Source organism: Protopterus annectens, chromosome 7.part1 (assembly GCF_019279795.1).
Source record: "Protopterus annectens isolate FY-2018-M chromosome 7.part1, PAN1.0, whole genome shotgun sequence".
NCBI lineage: Eukaryota > Metazoa > Chordata > Ceratodontiformes > Protopteridae > Protopterus > Protopterus annectens.
In genome coordinates, this window is record NC_056740.1 from 91,934,943 (window position 1) to 91,959,148 (window position 24,206).

Sequence of the window (24,206 nt, forward strand, 5' to 3'; positions counted from 1 at the left end):
ATTATAGAAAAACTCACCAGCCTGAACATAAACCCATACGTCATGAGATGGGTTGCCAACTGGCTTACAGACAGGACTCACATGGTAAGAATAGCAGGCTCCAGGTCCGACTCTAAACCAGTCACAAGTGGTGTTCTGCAAGGCTCGGTCCTGGGACCCCTACTTTTTGGCATATACTTCTCAGAAGTACAGGCAAACACAGGAGGACTATGGCTAACCAAGTTCGCTGATGACTGCAAACTGGGAGCCATAATTGACTTTCCAGCTGATACGGACACCCTCCAAAAGGGCCTTACTGAGACAGACACCTGGTGTCAAAGTCATGGCCTCAAGCTAAATGCCAAAAAATGCATAGTCATCCCATTTGGGAAAAACAAAACACCCACGAATTACCACATAGGTGGCAGCCCCCTTAATACAGAAGAGGTAATAAGAGATCTGGAGACCCAGGTAGATAGTAATCTCTCCTTTGACAATCATATTGACAAAGTAGTTAGGAAATCCTTCTATGTGGCCCATCTAATTACTAAAGGGTTCACATCTAGAAATAAAGAGGTTATAGTGCCCCTCTACTCATCACTCATTAGACTCATCATAGAGTACAATACCCCATTTGGGATGTACCTCACAAGACACATCCAAGACACTTCCAACAGCTGGAAATACCACAAAAGTACCTCACCAAGAGGCTTACTGGCCTCAAACATATGTCCTATGAAGCCTGACTGAAAAAACTCCGGCTGTACTCAGTGGCATATCGCTTACTCAGAGGTGATCTCTGCCTGACTTACAAAGCCATGTCCAACTCAGAATTGATGGACATGCTCCACCTAAAGAAATGCAAGTCACTGCGAGCCATGTGCTCTAGTGAGCTAAACTTCACCACAACAATAAATAGAACATGCTGGAGAGACAGATTCCTGTCACAGAGACTCCCCATGCTTTGGAACAAAATTCCAAATTACATCAGGCAGAGCCCCTCACTAACTCTCTTCAAGAGAAACCTTGACAAGTGGATGGGTAATAGAAAATACACCACTGGGATCACTTCATTGGCTCTGCTTGACAGCAGATCAGTTAATTAATCAATGGGGCGGCGAAAGCCGACACACTCTGGCTAGGCTTATAAATGCCCTCGGACAGATAGCCTAGTACCTACCTATGAACCTATTACATGTAGCATGTACCGCTGTTAATGCCTATATCAAACATATGATTGAAGAACATGTCTAAATACATAATTTAAGGTTTTTTAATACTTTATACTGCCAAAATGGTATACAAAGATATAACCTGCATCTTGCCATTTAAAATCTTGTCTGTGCTTAAATAATCTTGTTGGCTAAAATCACTAATAACATTAGTACATATTTATCCTAATTTTGCTAAAGTAATAAAGATCATATTGATTGCTTGAAATGGCCCCTTCAGTAGGACAGGATTTGATAAGACAATAATTATTCTATGAAGACAGTTTTCTGCATCTCATACCGAAGACTAAAGCCAACTGGCATCCTCAGTAGTGCTCTATACGAGTATGTCATTTAGTAAGCATGTTAGTCTGCATGACTAACTATGCAGTGATTTTTGTGCTACAGAGAATCCCAGTTTCCTTATACATTATAAGAAGTTATCAGTTACAAATTTTGATGTGGTAAGAATTCCAAGATTTTTTAAATAGCCTGTAAATTATTGCCAGTTTAAGTCTGCCACCCAGATATGCACTGACTACAATACAGGTTGCCAAGGCACACATTTCCAAAAATAAAATTCCATTTAGAATTTGAAAGAGTTTCAGTATGCAAGACTAAGTCTCAAGATTACAAATGCTTGCCCAGTCTGTTAACTGTTCACTGTTAACCTGTCTAACCTTTTGTATTTTTTAATTCTTTTGTTCCCTCTACTTCTGTCACGCTGACACCCATACCAGTGTCCCAAATTCATTTTGCTGAGTCTACCTGCATTCTAATCAACCCCTGGTCCAATGCCTGAATTTGACCTATGGCATGTGAGGATCTTAAGGACATCCAGGAGGGTCATTGCTGCTTGCACTTTTTTGACTGACTCTCTTTCTCCCTTCCCTCCTCTCTTGTAAATCACGTTGTTACATCCAAGGGGTGGGTGCCCAATGGACATATGTAGTGTATCGACCCATATCTGCTTCAGCTTAGCCATATCTCCACCCTTTTCCTCTTTGGACCACAGCTCCCAACAATGATGTCCCTAGCCAATACCAGGAACTGTCAGAGGAGATGCCCACAGGGCTTCCCTCCCTCTCATGGATGGCAACACCCGCCTCTCCCTACTGCACTGTCAACCATCTAAACCATTAATTAAACCCAGGATGGCTGGGCCTGATATTATTCTGGCATTTACAAGTTTCAGATTTTGTAGTGGAACAGAAGTATGTGATTTGAAATACATTTTGTGAGTGTTTAAGGCTGTTGCACTCCTAAATGTGTCATCCTTAGGATGAGAAGTTAAACTGATGTCCCGCCTTCTTGAGTTGGTGGTAGTTCAGGCGGATGTAAAAAATCCCATGGCACCTATCAAAAAGAGTTAGGAAGTTCCCTGATGTCTTGTCTAAATTTCCCCAAGTTGTATAAATACCACCTCAGGTTTCCCCTGAAAAGAGGCTGCTAGCCTAGTGGGATTAACCCAGTCAACAAAGGATAAATAAACAAATTAATCCTCTGTGCGGACAGACAAATGATATATAAAATGAATAATAATCAGTGAACATGACTATTATCAGGACTGGTATTCTGAAGTATATTTAATCCAATAAAAGAAATACAAACCTGCTATGGCTTTTTTACATTGTAGCCATACTGCTTATACAGTCCTTAAATCATTATAACAGACTCTTGATGACACCAACATTATAGCTAGAGATAAATAGTTTGCATGTCTGTGTGTGTGCACATAAGGGTAAATTTTCAGAGATGGCAGACTTGTTTTCTTTTTGTTTTCTATACTACCCAACAAACTAGATTTATTCATTCTCTGATTACTTGCTTTTATACAATTTAGGGGTGCAGGCGGGCCTTTTCCTGATGTTCACTAGGTGCCAGACGTGGGAAACACTTACTTGGTCTAAAGCAGGGGAGCTAATTTTAAAGCTGCACAGACACAAGGAAAGATGTGCAGACTTCACACAGAAGGCACCAAATCTGAAAAATGAATTGGAGAATCAAGCACTGCAAGACAGTAAAACTACCCAATATGCTTTGCTACAATGCCAGACTACAGATTTCTATATACTTAAAGAGAAACAACAAGTGAAGTAGAGCAGTTTATTCTTATGTTTTGTTTTCTACTAAACCAACACGTGACCACAATGTGGACCACTGCTTGGACAATACCTTGACCTGCCTGCCCTTTAGTAGTGAAATATGAAACATGTTTCGGTTGCTACAGCAATGACAAGATTATTGATGTACAAATCATAGACAAGTTATATCACTTCCTGCTGTTTTTATGTGAGCTGTAGAACACATTATAGAAAGCAGACAATTATATGTGCTTGATATGTAATATATGCATATGTATACTCACATCTACCAAGTAATCAAAGAGTCTTGCATGGAGGGCCTTGGCAAGAGCATCTCGTGTGAAAAGGGCTTGCTGCACATTTAGAGTGACATTAATGGATTCAGATTTTCCACCCCATTTGCTGTCCATTTGTCTACTGGTAAGTTTCTCCTTTAGTCTGCTTTGATTAATACCAAGCAGAAATGCAGGAAATGCAAGGACTAGAAAAAAAGCACAGTTTAAACCAATCAGCAACTTTTATGTAAATATATTATTTATCAGAAAAAGTCTGTCACAGAAATATACTTTGAAGTTAAAAGCCAACTTGATCAGAAATAGAATGCAAGTCCACATTTGAAGATTATATGTGAATAGTGGTTTCTTCTAGTTTTATGCAGTGTTGGGTTACAATGACTGATGCATGGGTGCAGACCAGATCATCCTGCCTTCCAGGGCCTGATGAACGGAAAGGGCTGTGACATCACTTGTCATCAGTTATTTGGAACATGGGTCTGGTTGTATGAAGTCTTGCTTATGTATAATGTGAAAACTGCTAACAATGAGACCTCATCTATGGCCACCAGGAGCAGGAAGGTGGTGAGACTGACACAGATTACACTATGATATCAGGGTTACAAATGACTAAAAGAGTTCTGATTTATAGGCACAGGTATGTCTCTCTGCATATCTTTCTTGGCTCTACAGGTCCAAGTGAGCTAGTGTGGATATTCAGCTGTCAAAAGGATTATGTGACCAAAGTGTGGGGCCTGTGGAAGGTTTACACAGTCAATACTAACAGAAGTGGGAGTCAGATAATGTTGCCTTCTGGTAGCATACCAAGATTTTATGGCCTGCAGAAATAGGAATGACTTTTGACATCTGTTGTTACAGTTAAGTATCTCAAACAGCTGTACTTTACTATGTGGCACTGTAATATGTTTTGAGTTTGTTACAGCTTACTGCATTGCATCTTAAATTCTAACACTCCATATGTTAAGAATTAGGATTACAGCAGCTGCAAACCAATGGGAAAAGAAGGATAGGAAATGAATCAGGTGAACAAATACAGAAATAAAACAGGAAAGTGCTGATCATGTAAAATAGGAGAGCTACACTCAAAAATAAATTACAGAACAGGAAATACAACATTATGCAATACTGAAAGCAACTAAACACATCTGTATTCCAGGAAAATACTTTAATACTTATTTTGCAATGAAGGCTACGTTCTTTTAATGAAAGCAAAAGAGGAAAACATTCTGCACCAAGTGTGGATATATGAAATATTTGTTGCTCTTATTTGCACCCTACACTCTTTGACAGCTACATGTAACAGTTAGGCAACTACGGTTTTCTAATTTTTGAGGAATATTTGAGATCTTATAGCCTATGTTCAACAACTTTGTGGAAACAAACGGAAAATACTGTACACTTGGCTGCCCAAATATACACTATAATGAGCACAGAAACCTTTTTGTGGAGAAACATCTAACTCCAAAATAGAGGAGAACCTATGACAAGATAATGCTATGCCAGTCGTTGGCTTTTAAATTGCATGCCACAGTTTATGTTCAGTCTAAATAATCTTCTTAGGAAAAAGTGTAGGGAAGATTCTGCTTGAATAGATTTTTTTAAGTAGGGAAAAATGGACTACTGAGGCATGCATTATTTAAACCTCATTTGGGAATCACATAACAAGAAGAGCAAATCAGATTGAATATTCTGTCTGCAGTACCTAAAATGGCAAGCTCAGTTCACAAGAGATAACTACTAAACCAGTTCCAGAAATGGATAACGTAATGATCGGCAGTGGATTTTACAGTGCCGAGTTATACTGAAATGTTTCTTTTTTTTTAAAGCCAAAGTTACTTTTTTGTACTGTGCTGCATTTACTTGTCCTCATATTATTGCATCAGGTTGCACTTCTATTTGTTTTTCCAGTAACCTCTCTTCGCTGACTTGGAATGTAGTACTCAGAATCAACTAACTTAATAAACAAAAGTGTTCCTAAATTCAAAGTGCAAATTCCTTTCTGAAAAACAATCCCTTTGCTGCCATGTACTAAGGATTATCGCCTGCCAGGAATTCTTGATAACCAGCAAATCAAGGTCTTCCTCAGTAAATTTGGTTTGGTTAAATGCTGCTAAGATATCTGGAGTCATTTTGGCTTTCTACACATTTCTCAAGTGCATATTCTGAAACTGTGTATTGCTTTGGGTTTTGTAGATGCTGTTAAGCTCTGCTGTCAACACAGTCTTTGTTCTAACAGCCTGGGAGGTATGAGTTTGCAGACAGTTTCATCAAACTAGTTATTTTCATGTTAGATCTCAACAGAAGCAAGAAAAGGCCTTGCCTTTCTATAGTAGAGTGAGCAGTTCTGTTTTACAATAGCAATCTTCTGTAGAAAAGAAAATTGCTCCCGTATCAGTATTAAATATTGAGAACACGACAACAGAAACAGAAAGTACACATTACTAGAAACAATAAAAAGTTGTTTGCATTCTTCTTTCTGTCCACGTCACCTCAGCATGATGTGTCAGATCTCCCTACTGACAAGTATAATAGTTGCAACAGAGTTATTGATTGCAGACCCATTAAGAATTCTATAAAAATAATGGTACTTTTCCTTTAACGGGGCAACAAGCAAAATGTGTGCTTCTCATGTGCACTCACTGCCACTTATTTTTTTCTGGGTTTAATTTTCTGTTCTTCCTCACTATACTATTAATTTTCTGGCAAATTAGCAGTGCTCGCTTGATTGTTTGTTTCTACTGTGAGTTTTGCCTTTGTTGTCACCGTAGTACTGATGTTTCCTTGCAACTCACAGCTGTTTAATTTCCGAGGGTTTTGTGGTTTTCAGTCTGGATTTGTTGTGGGAGTGTTACTGCTTTGCGGTCAAGTCACTGACACTTATACAGACAGTTGTACAAAGATCCTGTTAATTCTGAAATACCATGTGAATGACTGATGTGATTTTGTGGGGAAATATGTAAGTGCTCCTCTTTCCGACCCTCAGCTGATTTGTAATGGTCAGCATGTTAAGATTTGAAATGCTGGGAGGTATATCTGTCAAGGAGCAAACAGTGACAATGGGGAGATCTGAACTCAGTGCTGTCTGTGGGGTTTCACAATTATTGTATTTGGGATAGATTGGCTTACTAAACTGCTGGGAGTTTATTCCCTTACAAATCAGCTGATGGCCGTAAAGAGAAGCACTTCCTTATTTTTCCCTAAAATAACGTTGCTCATTCACACCATATTTATACATTAACAGGGGTTCTTTCTACAGTGGTATGGTGCCTACAAAACCAAGAAGTGAACCGTGGTAAAAAAAAAAAAAGGTGAAAAGTCCAGAAATTATTAGTGAAGAAAAACAGAAAGGGGTAGGAGGAAAGGGCTTCACATGACAAAGACTATCCTTTTCTGAAATCTGCAACCTTGACAAACCCTTTTTATATTAGTCAGTACAAGCAAGTGGTCCATCTTGCAATTTCAAGGCTAGGTCTATCCATCCATGCACCTTACATGTGTTGCCCCAATAACGGAAAAGTACCAAAATAACTACAAACATGCTAAATATTTAACTGCTGTATTAAATGTGTTACTCACAGTTTCTTCAAAGCCACTGAAGCAAGGTAAGTAAATTTAATAAAATACTTGTAGAATTACTTACTAAAATGGGTGGGGAAAGTAGTAACAGAAAAAGGGTAGATCTTGTCATATTTTTGCCTCTTCTAAAGATACCAACCAAAGATCTAAACAAAGTATGACTTAACTGGTTCTACCTTAGTATAGTATTTTCCAGTGTTTACCTTCCTCCATATATATAAGGGTAGTCAGTGGAAACTTGCTGTGCAATAAGTCTCACAATATATTCATTAGGAATATATCACAAAGGCTGCTGTATTTCAGACCACGCACTAAGGAAAAGCCAGCACAGCACGATATTTTAAACGTCTGCATGCTTACCACTCCAACATTATAAAAATGTAATCAGAATATTTGTGAATGCATCTTTATTTATGGTACTGCTGGAGCAAATCGGCAAACTAATGATGTGCTGCAGTTAATGTGGTTTATCAGTTATAGATCAGTGGGTGGCTTAGATACCAGATATCAGGAAACTTAACATTTTTGCTTGACATACTGAATAATGGAGCAGTTATACAACTAAGTATTCTTCAAAAAGCAACTGTTTTAGATACTATTTGTAGGTGTAATAAATCAGTCTTTTTAGAGGCTGACAAAATCACAATTTTAATTGAGTCAGTAAGTAATGCATTGATACTGTTGCAAAAGATTTTCAAAAAAAACATTTATTCAGAAAGTTTTTTAGGGAGTAGAGAAAAAAGAAGAGAGCAAATGCACTTTCATATTGTGGAGACCCTGAGTACATTGTGGTGAGGAATCTTAGGTAAACAATTATATCACCAAAGCACTCCCACCAAGCCATTTGGGAATGAACAGATGACATAACAGTGTTTATAATTTCACTGTACAGGTAGGTAGATTGTACTATCAGGGGCTGACGTTTAGTCATATTTTAGTTACAGTAATAACAATACTAACTCCATAGACTGATACAGGGAAAGTAATGCATAAACAATCTGAACACAGCTCTCCTTTACTACTTTCAGCATCTCTGGAAGGTAACACATTTTAAAGGCATTTTCCTGTTCACTCGGGAGCAGTGGCATTTTTTTTAAACTTTAAGTCTTACTTTTAGGTATCCCTGTCTTGTTCCCTCTTTTTAGAATCAGTGATAAGTTAAAATTTACTCATCTGTGCCATACTCATTTGTAAAAAAAAAAAAAAAAAAATTCCCAGTGACAAATGTAATAGTAGAACTGCTTGGCATATCAAGATACTGGGACAAGTTCCAAAAGGGAATAATGCATGACTGTAGGAAGCAAACTGTAGCATCAAGAGGAGGCAGGATTTAGTGGAGGAACAACAAAAATGGTGCATTTATAGCTCGACTTCAAATGCTGCATTCAAGGGAAGGAAAGACATATTTTCATTCATATTGTTAAAAAAAGATCTTGATGTTTGACCAAAACATCTGTTTCATTTATTAGTTAATTAAGTGACTTAATCCATCTCAGACATTTAAGGTACAGTGCTGGCTACAAGGACAGTGGTAAAATTAATATATTTGAACAGTTTAGCTCTAACTTGGCCCTAGGCGTGACTGTGTGCGTGTGTGTCTGCCTTCTGTGGAAGGCTGGGCGCCAGGTTGGCAACTCGACACCTTAAAACTCCACTGCCAATCATGAGTGGACAGGTGATCCACTGTGGCGACCCCTAACCGGGAAAAGCTGAAAGAATTAGAAGAAGAGCAGCCAACCAACTAGCATGTTTTGTGCAGACAAGAGAAGCTGGAGTACTTGGAGCAAACATATGTGCACATGAGAAGAACATATAACCCCAAACAGTGGCAGCTAGAGGTCACAACTGAAATTTGTACTATCAGTGGATTTGACAAGACACTAATACAATTACTTTGTTTCCATTTAGCAGATATGCATTTTCTTGGCCTCTGGTATTAACCTAAACATTCAGTTTCTTTTCTACAGTGGCAAATAATCAGAACAGTGACAGGTCAATGCTAGAACATATATTAACACTTTTTTTTGTTTATTCAGTAAAAAAAAGTTATCCCATACAAATGGCCCAAAATCTGAAATACACTTGGTCAGAGATGCTACCATGCACTGATACTGCTGACTACATTTTCATTAAGTATGCAAAAGTCAAAGATGTCCAGTAGGCTGAAGCTGTACAAATATATAAATACTTTAATAAAATAACAAATAAAATCAGGTAAGCGCTTTTGCAATGTGTTTGCTTCTTCAGACCATAAAATACACATTCAAACAAACCATTTAAAAACCATTTGAGCAATCATAATGAAAAAACTAGTTGTGATATAATCAGTGATTCAGACGTCTAGGACAAAATATGAACGTCAAGGCATTTACGCCTGAAGGTCTTGTAAGGCATGTAGATTTATTTGGTCGACTACCTCTATTATTTCTCCTAGGACCTTTAAAGACATCAGTTTTCATTTTTATGCAGACTGTAACAGCGGTAATCTTGTTTATATGGCACAATGCATAACATGTGAAATGTTCTACATAGGAAAGACAAATCGTACCCTTAGGGAGCGCATACTAGAGCATGTTGGTGATATAAGGAATGGAAAATCTACTAGATTTTTATGGCACTCACAAATTTAAGTTTTGGTCTTGCAGCAATTTAATACTAATATCAGAGAAGGTGATGTCAGTAATGAAACTGAATTTTTGGAGCTGAAAAGGATCCTAGATTTTAGAGCAGATGTGTCTCCAGGACTAAACAGTGCTATCTCTTTAAAACCTGCTTTAAAAAGAAGAGGTCGGAATCACTGATTATATCAAATGACTACTTTTTTCATTATGATTGGTCAAATAGTTATTTTTAAATGGCTTGTTTGAATGTGTATTTTATAGTCTGAAGAGCAAACACATTGCGAAAGCGCTTACCTGATTTCATAGCCGGCCTTAGGCATAGGCCAACTAGATGGCTGCCTAGGGTGCTGTCAGTGTGGTAGGGGGTACCGTGGAGCCCTCTTGCTTAGGGCACCAGTTGACCTAAGGCCACTCCTGCCTGATTTTATTTGTTATTTTACTAAAATATTTATATATTTGTACAACTTCAGCCTACTGAAGCTTTTGCATACTATATTACTTTTGGATTTGTCCTGGTCCTGGTATGCTTCCTTTTATAAATATATGCATTTTCATTAAAACAGGGCTGTCCAGCATTTTTGGCTAGGAAGCCAAATATTAAGTTTAGCAAGTTTCGGGAGGGAGGCTCTAATACTATCAAAAGTGTATCTGCTTTGCATCCCTACTTCAAAGTACTGCACTGCCTCAGTTACGGAAAAAGGGAAACACAGAAGCTTGAATCAATATTGTGAGCAATAAGCCTTGCACAAGGAGCCATATTAACTAGCCATGCAAAATGTTTTATTTTACAGAATGATTTAAATCTTTTTAGATATCTGTTCCTTCATTTGCTGACCAGGGTAGAACATAAACTCAAAAAGACCACATTCAAGCTTAGCCCAGGGCATACAAACAAAGATTAAAAATATAAAAATTACATGTACATGCAGCAATATAACAATTTATACAAGCCATCACAAAATAATTTGTCAAACAGAGCTGAAGAAAAAAAACAGCCCAGTGGGTGTTTGGTAGTGGAGAGGACTGACAGACATGGAGGTACAAACCTGGTGAAATAGAAGAAGAAGACAAGTGGCTACTTAACTAAGTTTTCTCTGCTAATTGTTAAGTGCTATTTAGTAGAGTAGGTGACCTTGGTGGGGATGGTGAGGCAGTCGGTACCAGGAGCTTTACTGCACACAGTCATCAGATTTCTATTATGTTAGAGGAAGTACAAGTCTACAGGACCAAGGCATATGAATTACATTCGATAGTCTGTATAAAAGCACTTAAATACAGCACTGCTTTTATGTACAAAAGCACTTAAAGACAGCACTGATTTTATGTAGTATGCCTTGCTGTACCTCTGCAAATTTAGTTGAAAAAACATTTCATCTAGTAGAAAACTATTTCAGACCTTACTAGAACTGACAGAAAGGAGTTCACCTACAGCTGATACTAATCATTGGGAACAGAACCTCTGAAAATGAGCTCCAGGTGCAATCCCAACTACCATCAGATGCTCAGAGCTGTAGTATATTAGACATTAGTGGGAAAATCTATTCATATTTTTTGTACAAAACTTCGACATCTACACTAGCAGTTAAGGTGGCAGTGCAAAGTACTTCTTGATGTACACATCTGAGTAAATCAAATGTTTTCACAGCAGGTATGCTGCCAAAAAGTGCCTCCCATCTTAAACTTGATTTTTCTTTTCCATTTTACTACTGTTAACCAGGCAGGTACAGTCATCTGAAGTTAGTGTGTAACTCACAGTTTTGCTCTTCTACTTTCACTTCTGGTCCTATCCCATCATTTCCTTTTGCGTTTCACCTTTCGACCACATAGTCAAAGACATTTGTACTACTCAGTCTTCTCTCAACCACCCTTCCTTGGTATCGTCCATCCCAGAAAGGCAAAATGTTAATGCCTTATTGTCCTTGCATGTGTAGACTTTCACTCATTCTGAAACCACATTATTGCACCGTATTATTATATTTAAACATTTACTTCATATATGCAGGTAATACGCCTCTTCCCTCACACTTGTAACCTTCAATCTTTACTTTCTTCTTTTTAAGTTTTAGCGAAGCAACATACCATATATACACTGGTTAGCTGCACATGTGCATACTATGGAATTATTTTGCAATTTTCTCAACATTTCCATTCATTCCACTCTGCAGTATCGTGATTAATCAGCCTTACCCTCCTCTTCCTTTGCCAAAAGAAATGTCGTAGTATTAAAAAAAGTTTTCTGTCAATATGAGTCCTTTAGAGCAACAATCTGACTACAAACTTCCAAAGATCATGCTGTGTGAATGTTCCTCTTCAGGACACTATAAAACTTGATGAGCTCCAACTATATGGTATCAGCAGCATAAGAAGGATCAGTTCCAAACGGACATCAGTCATAGCATTTAGATGTTCTTCAATAAGCATTTCAATCAGTACAGTACTTGGTTTAGTACACCTCCTGCGACTTTGTGCATAAGGTGAGGAATTAATATATCTCTCTACAATCAAATGCTTCCACAGCAATGAAAGCATTTTATTCACACAGTTTATTGAAGTGTTAATTCCTTTGCTACATTTTGACACTTTTTGATGTATAAGCCTCATAATAACTTAACTCATTACATCCGAGTGATGCCTCCAGGTGCATCTGTACTTAACTCCTACTGACGCATCTAGGAGTCAAATATTGCTTGTTCATATTTGCATCAATAATTCCAAAACCATGCTATGTACAATGTTTTAAAATATTTCACCTTAAAGCTTACACAGTGGCAAACTTAACTGCATTAATATTTGACCTTTGTCTAGTGCAGGTAAACAGATATTAAGTGTTTTCATGATATTAATTTATATAGATATCATTTTCACATTTTTCTAAATCTCAACAACCAAGTAACACAGACAGAACTCCTTAGCTTCATATGGAAGCTCTCAGGTAGATTAATAAATTCAGATTTAGATTTAGGATCTTTGCTTGGAAGTGCTTGCACATGTATTTTTATACCCCTGGCAGACTCCAAAGAATTTTCCTCAGCTAAATTGCACATTAGCAGTGTGATGGGGAAAAAAAGAGGTGCTTGGGAACATATTTTTGAGTGTAATGAGTTGGCAGAGTTTAAAAATTGTCTGCAGATTACTCTAGCAGAAATACTAGGTGGACAAACTGGTGTAACTGACAAAATTATTTTTTTGAGCAGTGATACAGAATCGAAACTGTCTAGACATAGTAAGGCCTTGCTGAGTCTAATTATGGTGGCTGCCAAAAAAAAGCAATTACTAGAAAATGAAAATGTAAGTGAAAACCAAGTGCACTAGTGAATACAATACAGAGATAAGTGAACTGGAAGTAGGCTCTTTGGAAACGGAAATGAACAAATACATAGAAAAAGGAATTTTGGGAACAATACATGTAGAATGTTTGGAGGAATGACATTTAAGGTAAGACCTGAATGAGTTATGTAAAGTTTGACTGTATAGAAGATTATAATGTTTGCAAGTGAAAACATGCTATTATAGTTTGTTTTCATTTATATAAATGTGTGACTGCCTATGTCATAAGTTATAATTAAAGATATTTCTTGCTTAAAAAAAAAAAAAGTGAGCTCGAACTAACCTGTCTAAAAGTCAGGTTTGGGTGGCTAGCCATTCAAAGCTTTTCTGCTGCTGTAGACATCGGTCCTCTGTAGGTTTTTGAAGATTAACAGTTTACTCAAACCATTTCATTGTGTGGAAGATGGGCTCCCTTTGTGGGGAAAAACTTCCACTGTATTTTTTGTGACAGAAACCTTATCTTTTCTGTGGAAAAACTGGAGTCATTTGATTTTTTGTGGCTTGGATATATGTTTAAAATACTTTTTACTGTGTTTCACTGGGGAAAAAGTCACTTTTTTAAAAATTATCTGCTTTACCGATTATTGCTGATAAACTTCGCCAGGAATTGGGCAACCTTTTTTGGCTTTCCACGGAGCAACCTGCCAGTTCCTTTGCTGGAGCTTCTTACAGCCACAGAAAGAAAAAAAAGATTGTTAAGCAACCCCTGCTAAAACAACAAGCTTATATTTTGCCTCAGCTACAGGTGGATGCTATTCTACTGTGGCCAAGAGTGGTGCCTTAGGTGACTCATCTTGCTCCTTAGGGCCTTCCGGTGTAGTCCCTACAGCAAATCATGGACTAGGGGCTAAATACATCCTATGTCACTGTTGGTGTTATCTTGTTGAGCACTGGTGAGACACACTTGTCAGTCCAGGAAGAAGAGGCAGGGAATACTTCTCTGCTTAGACAGAAAGCTGTGCTTCAAAAATTCCATTCTAAAAGAAATAAAAAACTAAATGCATGTCTCCTCTTATCTCAGTGATACTGGACAGGAGTAATTTATTTGGCTTAGATTTCTGACTCAGATTCTAAGAATGACTTTGGATAGTCCCTGTGGAGGATTCTCTTTCTCTTGACACCATTTCCAAATAAATCAATTGTTTCTGTGGGAAAACAGTTATGTTTCTCAGTCCCAGAGGAAATATTATGATTTGTTACAACTAGAATTTCCAGAAACTTTTCATATTTACCTGTTCTTTTTGCTTTGGAGGATGTTTTGTCACAGCCTACAATTTCTCTGAAAGTCAGCTTGCTGCTCCTAAAAACAGATTATAATGTTCCTCAGTTTAAGTTTTTACATACTAATCCCATTCCTGACCCAGCAAGTATAGCTTTAGTAAACCTAGCTGCAGTTAATCATTTTCTGAATACTAATCCCTATCATCCTGACAAGGATAGGAAAAGTCTTGATATATTTGGGAAAAGGTGCATGCTTCTGCAATTTTTATTTTTAGAATTCTTTAATGCCAGGCACGTCAAAATTTATCCTGGCCACTTATAAGAATATGAGATTATGTTTTGGCACTGGTTTCTTCCTACGAAGAGACAACTGCTTTGCGTAGTTTGGCTTCTACTGTTGCTTAAAATATCCATATAATTCTGCTGGCGCCACTTCAAGGGCTGCAGACACTGGAAATGTTAAGAGGGGTTTCCCTGGCTGACTTCACAAAACCTGCTTGAGGATATCAAAAACTATATTATGAATTCTCCCTTGATTAGTGAACTAATTTAAGGACCTTCTTCTGCAGAGGTCATTAAAAAGCTGAATCAAGGGATCTTCCAAAATTTTCAGCCCTCCTTCTACAAAGGCATTCTACTCTCCCTCAAATAATTCAGTAAAAACCCAAAATAAACAGTCTCAGCAATCTGCTTGTAAAGAGACATTTAAAAAAGCAGTGACAGGGAGGTTTCAAAAAGTAAACAGGAACCCCATCCCTGAAGAAAGGGCAGTCTAATAAGTATGAATGACTGTAAGAGGAACTTTTCTCCCCCATCACTAGTATTCCCTTAAACCTTCCAGGGAGTCTAAATCTCCATCTCTCTTTGGCAAAAGATTGTTTCAAACAAAGGCATTCTGAGAGTAAGCCATCAAGGCTACAGATGGCAACAGGGGTCTCTCTCCTTCCTTTTCAGGGAATTCCTCCTTACCCACTAGAACAAACTCTTGTTTTCACTCCTGTTATCCAGCATATGCTGGCTCAGTAGGTGGTAGAAGCTGTCTCCCACAGTTAGGTGAAGAATTTTATTCAAGAATATTTCTGGTGCCAAAGATGGAAGTTTCTTTGATACCAGATCCGTATGTTTCTTTTCTGAATGAGTTTATGACAGTGCCCAAGTTAAGAAGATCAAAATGCTGTTACTTCACAATTTGTTACCCCCTTATTCCACATTTGCATTTCCTAGTGACCTTAGAATTAGAAGATGTATATAATCACATTTGTACAGATCCAAGTTTCAGGTGCTTCTTAAGGTTTTTATGTGTTTAGAACACTAAAAGTTGTCTGCCTTATCCTTTAGATTATCTACTGCTCCAGGGGTGTTCAAAAACTGTCTGAATCTTGTGACAGACTACTGCAGATGGCAAAGAATTCATATTTTCCTTATTTAGACAACTTGCTTATCCTTGTAGAATCTTTTTTGAAGTGTCAGGAATCTCTTAGTCGGGTAAGGGATGTCCTACACAGGCTAGGATTTCATGACAACATTCAGAAATCTTTTCAGACTCCTTCTCATAGGATTATTTTTTAGGGGTATCTTCTGGGTTACCAGAGTTCAAAGAGTTTTTCTTCTACAGAAAAAAAAGATCTACATTTAAACCTTTTCCTCAGGTTTTCCACTTAGACTTCTGTTTCAGCAAGTCAGTTCCTCAGGATTCTAGGTCTCACAGCATCAATGATACTCCTGATACATCTTACAAGACTCCATATGAGAAAGATACAATGGTACCCAAGATCTCTTTGGTCCCCGCATCTACATCCATTGACATTTCTAATTCCAATTTAAGGATTTCCAAAAAGGGAGATTATATGGTGGAAACACAATCTCTTAAAATTAAGGTCTCCCATTCTCCCCTTCTGCTCCAGCATAGTCATTCGCAAAAGATGCCTTGGATTTTGCTTGGGTAGCAGTGTCAATGTGAATAAAGGTGCAGGGACTTTAGAACAAAAAAGACAGACCAAAACACATCAACCTAAAAGAGATGTTAGCTCTCATAAATGATGTTAACTCTCTAAATCATCTCTGTTCCCAGAGACCTGTACAAGTGCTTACAGACAGCACCACAGTGATGTGGTACATAAACAGGGAAGGGGGACTAGATCCTGCTCTCTGTGCAGACTAGCAGTGTAATCTCACTGTACAGGCATCTTTCATTTCATCAGAGCAAAACTGTGTGGCAAATGAGCTGAGCAGGACCAAGACAGATCCTCATGAGTGGAAAATGAATCAGTGGGTCTGCCATGATTTGATCCACCCATCGGGAATGCCTCAAATAGATCTTTCTGCCTCCTCTCTAAACAGTCAATTGGCATAATTCTACTCCAGGACTCCATGCAAGATGGCCTGGAAAACATGTGCCTTTTCTTTTCCTTGGACTTTAATGTTCCAGTATGCTTTTTAACCCTTTCCACTAACATCTGGGGTACTTCTGAAGATTCAGGACAGCTACCTAAAGTTCATTGTGAGGACGTTTTTATGGCCAGACAATAAAGATTCTTCCTTCTTTTGGGAAGGGCCATGGGGAATTACCAGAAACTTCCGCACATAATGGATTTATTCATGCAAGACCAGAGGAGTTTGACACATCCCAACCCCAAACAACTCCAAGGGACTGCCTGGATGATAAGAAACCTGCTACTAGAAAATCATATATTAGCAAATAGGAAACATTTTCTAGTTGCTGCAAAGAAAAGAACAACACCAATTCAGGGTTAGTGTTTCTCTTCTGTTTTTGCACACTTGTGTGAGTTACTATCCTATGGCCTGTGTTACTCCTCAGCCAGGGTTCATTTATCAGCCATGTCTGCCCATGGATCCCCCTCTATCAATGTAATCTCATATGAAAATGTTTTTGAAAGGGGTTTGCATAAAAAGCCTCTAGAAAACAGGGGGCTCCTCCTTTAGATCATAATTGTGTGTTGGAAAAATTAACTCTTTCTCCATTTGAACCAGCTCTGCAGGCTGACTTGAGGTTTTTGACATGGACAACAGTCTTACTTACTGCTCTGAACTCTTCAAGAAGAGTACTGGAGTTTCAAGCTCTTTCAGTGGATCGATCTTATCTCATTGTTCATAAAAAACAGGGTTTCTTTAAGAATCATTCTTTTATGCCCAAAGTGGGATCTAAGTTTACTTTAAGCAAAGCTATTCATCTACCGGTCTTCCTTCCAGAACCTAAAAATAATAGAGAAAAGAAACTTCATGCCCTGTACGTCCACAGACAATTCGATTACTACCCTGATGGAAAAAAATCTTTAAAACTGATCAGCTGTTAGTTTTTTGTGAAGGTAAGGAAAAAAGGGAGCATGACATTTTTTCAAACATTCTAAAGGTTGAGTAACACAACACTGACATCTAGGACTTTGAATCCAAAAGTGCAGCTACATAGTGGTGATTGGTGAACCAAACATGGGAGTTCATGGTACAGCAGGGGATCGACGATTGGCCCTCTTCCTGCTGTAGTGTGATCTCAGAGCTAGTATACATATTAATTAGCGGGGTGTACCCCACATGGGGGAATGCACATGCTTTTACTTTTTTTGGGGCGGGGTGATTTTCATAGTCCTAGATGTCTGTGCTTTGTCACTCAGTATTCAGGATATTTGAGTAAATGAGATGAATCCAAGAAAGTGATGACCGATGTCAAAACTGACCGTTTCAAAGTGGCTGTTTTATGCTATTTCTTTTTGTTACTTCCACCACAACAAAACTATTCCCAGCAGAATCAAGGCTTATTCTACTAGGGCCTTGGCTTCATCAGTTGCTTTTTGGAAAGAGTTGGATGCTAGAGATATTGCAAGTTGGTCCTCTGTGTATAGTTCTACAAAGCACTATAACATAGATTTCTTCTCCATGTCTAGGGCAAGCTTTTCTAGGACCATTCTCCAGGGAATCCTGGACACTCATTTCTCCTCCTCTCAGTCTATCTAAGCTATGGTATCCTACCTATATGGCTAAGACTACTGCAGCAGTGATCAATATAATGAACATAGTACAGCTGTGTACGTAAATAAGTTGATGTTCAAATGGTCACTGCTGCAGTAGCCGCTCCCTCCCTCCATCTCCCTTGTTTTTATATAATTTAATGCCATAGTGTGGACATGTGTTTTTCTTTTCCTAGCATTGTCCTTCACCAGATATTTACTTCCCTCTCTCTTTTGGAATGAGAGCTTTGAAGGGTTTGACACCTAAGCCTGACTTTTAGTCAGCTTATCTTCAGCTATTGCTTTGGATGCTAGGAACATGCCCTGAAGCTTTGGAAGCTAGCTGGCCATTATGGCCTTGGCAGGGCACAATGCATACAGCTTAGGCTACTGCAGCATCGATCACGTGAACATAAACTATTATGTGTACTTTACTGTTGCATTATTCACCATTTTCTTATTTACTTTACCAGCCATCATATTCAGTGTCAGGTATTATAAAAACCTAAAGCAAATGCCTTTTACTGTATTCACCATGTCATTAAAAACGACAAATGACTCATAAAAGCATGCTTTTAGGCAGTTTGACAACAAAACAGAAAAATCATATTTTTCATGTTTAACAAACAAAGCTGTAAAGTTTTTTTTTTTTTTATTCTTCACAAGAAGTGCTGAGGGAGTTGGGCACTGGTTCATGGTACTGACACAGGTCACTGGTTGAGCCAGCTTTGCTTCTGACTGCAAGTGCAAAGTTTAGCATTCAACTCCCTACAAAAATGAGTCCCATTTTTATAGGATTTACCTTTATTTTTTTCTAAAATATGGGAGAAATTAAAAAAAATCCCATATTCTGAACTTGATCTTTCACACATAAAAAGTAACACAGTTCTATCCACTATATAAATATAAGTTGAAAAGATGGAATATATGAGGCATTTGATGTAAGCAATGCTGTACTGTAAGGCTAGAGAGTACAACATTTTTAACATTTTTAATACGACACCCCTACTATTCTCTTTCTCTCTCTATATGTGTGTGTGTGTGTATATATATATATATATATATATATATATATATATATATATATATATATATGGGTTTTGAGATACCAAACTCAAAACATTGAGATTTTGGTATCTCTAAACTTAAAAAAGTGAACAAAATAAAAAAAAGACAGCTAAAATAATGTTTTTGCAGGGGGGCAAGCCCCCCTGCACCCCCCCACTTAAATATACCAACTCCGAGATTGCACTACAGTGAAGAGAATGGTAATGCTCCCATTTCACTTACCGTTCACTTCACTATAGCGCAATCTCGGAGTTGGTATATTAAAGTAGGGGGGTGTGGGGGGTGCAAGGGGGCTTGCCCCCCTGCAAAAACATTCTTTTACTTTTTTTTTGTTCACTTTTAAGTTTCGAGATACCAAAATCTTGATGTTTTGAGTTCGGTATCTCAAAACTCAAGATTTTGATATTTCAAAATTCAAAAGTGGACCTATATATATATATATATATATATATATATATATATATATATATATATATATATATATAAATAAACTGGTAATAAAATCAAAAAGGACACACTACAAAGGCAGCTTTGCAGGTAGGCAAGTCCCCCTATGCCCCCCCCCCCTGCTATTTTATATTTACTAACTCCGAGATCGCACTACAGTGGGGAAACAGGTATATTTACTCATCCCACTGTAACGTGCTTTGGTGCTGCAGTGTGTCTTTTTTGTTTTATTCCCAGTTCGGTGAACCAGTATTCGCGAAAGTCACTTATGTTTAAGTGCACTTTTGCGTAAATGGGATCCATACTTATCTCTTTTGAAAGAACGAGCTTTTGACAAACAGAAGTAGACCCATATATATATATATATATATATATATATATATATATATATATATATATATATATATATATATATATATATATATATATATATATATTATTATGTCAAGCCAAGCCATATGAAAGTGATTGCCACCAAGCCTTGCCTTAAATAGTAAACCTCTTCATGGAGTATTAACTAAATCCACTTTCACCAAAGGCTAGTAAAAGAGTTGATTAAAACAGAATAAGAGAAAAATAATTTCTTCAAGACAAAGTTGTTGTTTAGGTCAGTCTACTGATATCCTACTCATTCAGTTTTAATCATGCAAGAAAATCATTTTAATTAGATGCCTCCGATTACAAGAGGGCTACACGTACATTCTTCACTTTCAACTGCAGCATAGTTACCAGCTTCAACAAAGCTAATATTTCCCAAGTGTAGGATTCCAGCTGCTATCTGAAATACCATCTCTTGCTCTGATGCAAAGATCCCGATCACATTCATTGCATGCTGGGAAAAAAAAGAATTAAAATTATGTCTCTAAATACTATCTTGTCAGCAAAACATTTATTTATGCTTTAATGGATTTAACACATTTATCTACCTAAATATTCCATCTTACTAATGGCATTTCTTTATGCGATGCTCCTGAACAGACAAAATCACGTAAAGTATACACTCTAGATATTAACTTTTGACTTTAAAAAACATCTTTAGCAATAAGCTGATAAATGACCAAAATGAGAACATTTTACTGAAAAAAATGTCATCATCTTGTGATACAGCAAGTAGTAGTAATACAAACACAACTATTCCATTTGACATCAACATATCAAAAAATGAACAAACTCTGAAAACAAGTACTGATATTCATAAAAAGATCAAACCTTTTTTCTCTTTCCATTTATTAAACTGAAATTCTAAATGACTTGGAGATTATTCAATCTTTTGTTGGTAAATGTCTAAACATAACTAAGTTAATTAAAAATTAATTGCATGAATTAATTTCTTGAAGCCACAGCAAGCTGGTAATTAAATCACTAAATTGCAAACAATTTAATTCACATTCTTTCCAAAGTTCCAGGTTTACCAAACAAGAGAGCATTATGTGGTCAACCTACCTGGTTAGTCCTTATGCCATAAGAAAACTATGGCAGAATTTAACTTGTGCAATATATTTATTCTAGTCTATATCTTCTTCCTCAGAAGACGCATGGTTGTTTTACTGTCAGCTCAATATCAGTCAATAGAACTAACACCGCACAGACTGCCTGATTTGCGTAACTAAATACTGGCATGACAAAAATGACTCTGCATGGCTATTTATGACCACAAATGCAATAAATGAATTTGTTGCAGATTGCTACTAAACAAATCAAACAGTCTTGTCAAAATCTTCTCTGCCTACACTTCATTTGAAGACTTCCACGTTGTTTCCAGTTTTTTTTTTTTGCTTTTGTTAAAAGTTTCCACTTAAGCTCTCATAAGACAACTCTTTGACATCTGTTTCGCATGCATTTTTTGTTTGGTCTTTTTTTCCACGGACATCTTATACCTGAGACTTATTTGCTCTGACTGAGTGTACTGTTACTCTGGAGTGAGACTGCACTGATATGGAGGAAGAGCAGAAGAGACAAATTCACTTTAAAGTGCATTTTACTCCTTTCTCAAAGTCAGTGAAATCTTTCTCATTAGTATATAAGTAAAAGGAGCATGGGTATATAGGGGAGTGAGGCCCACTTGCAAAAATGCTTCTCAGATGTTTTTAGGTGCATTGTATTTTGCTTAGTTTGGATACAAGCAGTTATGTCTTGATACTGCCATGTATTTTACAAAAGAACAGTTAAGTCTTGTGGAGATGAAACAAACCTTTCCATATTTATTTATTTATTTTATTTATTTTACATTTGTTGACCGGGATAGTCCGACTGGATGCATGTCCATTTTCAGCGGAGGCCCGGGGAGAAAAGCTCCAAGGGTAAGCAGATACAGAATTACATAATACCAGCATTACATATTACAAACAGATTATTTACAGAGATTACATAAGTAAGCAAGTTAAACAAGTTCCACAGGTTAAAGTTAGTCCTGAGCACAAGTCAGGATTAAATTAAATTACACAGTAAACTGGTTAACAGATTTTTACACATTCAAGTTAGCCAGGCTTGATACATTGACATAGCCAGTTAAGTGACAAATGTTGTTTGAGTCTAGTTTTAAATTGACCTAAGGTGGAAAGTAAGGTAATATCAGCTGGAAGTGAGTTCCAGGATCTACTTACAGAGTTTGCAAAGAGAGAATCACCGGCTGTGTTATTAATTTTGCTAGTCTGAATTAGTAGTCTGTTAGAGGATCGAAGCGGTCTAGGATTGTTATAGGAGGTGATAATATTTTTAAGTGCAGGAATATTGTCCGGATTATAGAGGATTTTATAGGCCATAATCAGTTGGTTATACTGGATTAGGCTAGGTAGTTCAAGCCAACCAAGCTGATTTAGATTGATGCAATGATGTGTCCTAAAAGGCAGCCCAGTGGCAAACCTGGCAATGTGGTTGTAGCAAATTGAGAGTTTGTTAAGGACAGTCTTGTTCAAATTCGAGAGTAGAGGGGATGCATACAAAAGGGTTGAAAGAAGGTGAGAGCGAGCTATGGCAATTTTAGCTGGAGGGGTTAGGAAGGCTTTTATTCTGTAAAGTGACCCTAGTTTTTTATTGATGGTTTTGATAGTTTGGTTAACATGTAGGTCAAATTTGAGGTTATTGTCTATGATGATACCTAATAGTTTTGTAGATGGGTCAGGGGAGATTATTGTGCCATCATTTTATTTTATGGTAAAGGTGAAAGCGGTAGTCCTACGTGTTGGTGAAAATAACAGCATTTTAGTTTTTTTGGGATTTAGGATCAGACGATGTTCAGAAAGCCAGTTTTCTATTGTATTAAAGGTGGCCTGGGTAGCTGACCATAACTCTACTGGAGATGTGGCTGAGCAAATCAGAGTAGAGTCATCAGCATATTGGATACAGCTGACTTTTGAGATGACAGTATAAAGGTCGTTAATGAAGATGGAGAACAGCAAGGGCCCTAGTATAGAGCCTTGTGGTACTCCGAGGGTGTTAGGTAGAAGGTTAGAGAGTTTGTTCTGCTAGAGGACAGCCTTCAGGTAGGACTGAAACCATTGGAGGGCTCCAGTATCTAGACAGAATGTTTGCAGGGTGTGGATTAAAAGTTGGTGATCAACCATATCAAATGCCTTGGAAAGATCCAAAAAGAGGGCTGAGGATATATAATTATTGTTACGATTATGGTTTATGGTGTTAGTAAAGGCTAGGAGGGCTGAAGTAGTGCTGTGTTGAGGACGGAAGCCATGCTGAGTGTCTGCCATAAGGTGATTTTGGATTAGGTGGTGCATGAATTGTCTATGAATACATTTTTCCATAATCTTTGCAAGTGGAGAGAGTATAGCTATTGGCCTATAATTGGAGAATTCAGTAGAGCTGTCTCCTTTGTGAAGTGGGATTACATAGGATAGTTTCCAGATGGTGGGAATTTTAGCTTCTACTATGGTTCGATTGATTAGTATTGAGACGGGGTAAGCAATAGCATCAGCTGATTTTTGTGGGGACTCGGCAGGGAGTTGATCAGCAGAAAGTGTAGTGGGTTTTAATTTTTTGATCAAGGTATGGATAAGTGAAGTGGCGACTGGTTGGAAGCTGAATGCAAGTAGGTTTCTAGGGGTGCTACTTTCAGGACCAGGGGAGCTAGGAGGTAGTTGGCTAGCTAGGGCTTGAATTGTCTCAGTAAAGAATTGGTTAAAACCATCAGAACCATCTCCAGGGTTTTATCAATAGTAGCAGCAGGGATTGGGGTTGAAGTTTGTCCAGGATGTAGTAGATTATTTAAACCTGCCCAAAACTTCTGAGGGTTATTTTGTTTTACTGTCTGTAAATTACAGTAGTATTGTTTTTTGTCTTGTAAAATTGATTTTTTGGTTTCGTTCCTGGATTGCCTGTATTTAATGTGATCTTGAGGGTCTTTAGAAGAACGCCATAAAGCCCATGCTTTGTTTCTAAGGGTAATTTTGAGTTTAGACTCTAT

At 37.6% G+C, this 24,206-nt stretch overlaps 1 protein-coding gene across 2 annotated transcripts in view; it reads right to left on the bottom strand.

Moving 5' to 3' along the window:
* Positions 1-24,206, bottom strand: part of MYO1E (myosin IE) — a 1,655,775-nt gene that overhangs the window by 790,455 nt on the left and 841,114 nt on the right. For both annotated transcript variants that reach the window (XM_044078573.1, XM_044078572.1), the window contains exons 9-10: positions 20,489-20,621; positions 3,559-3,755 (exon numbers count right to left, since the gene is read on the bottom strand). In XM_044078573.1, the coding sequence (XP_043934508.1) occupies positions 3,559-3,755; positions 20,489-20,621 (330 nt within the window). The remainder of the gene's footprint in view (positions 1-3,558; positions 3,756-20,488; positions 20,622-24,206) is intronic.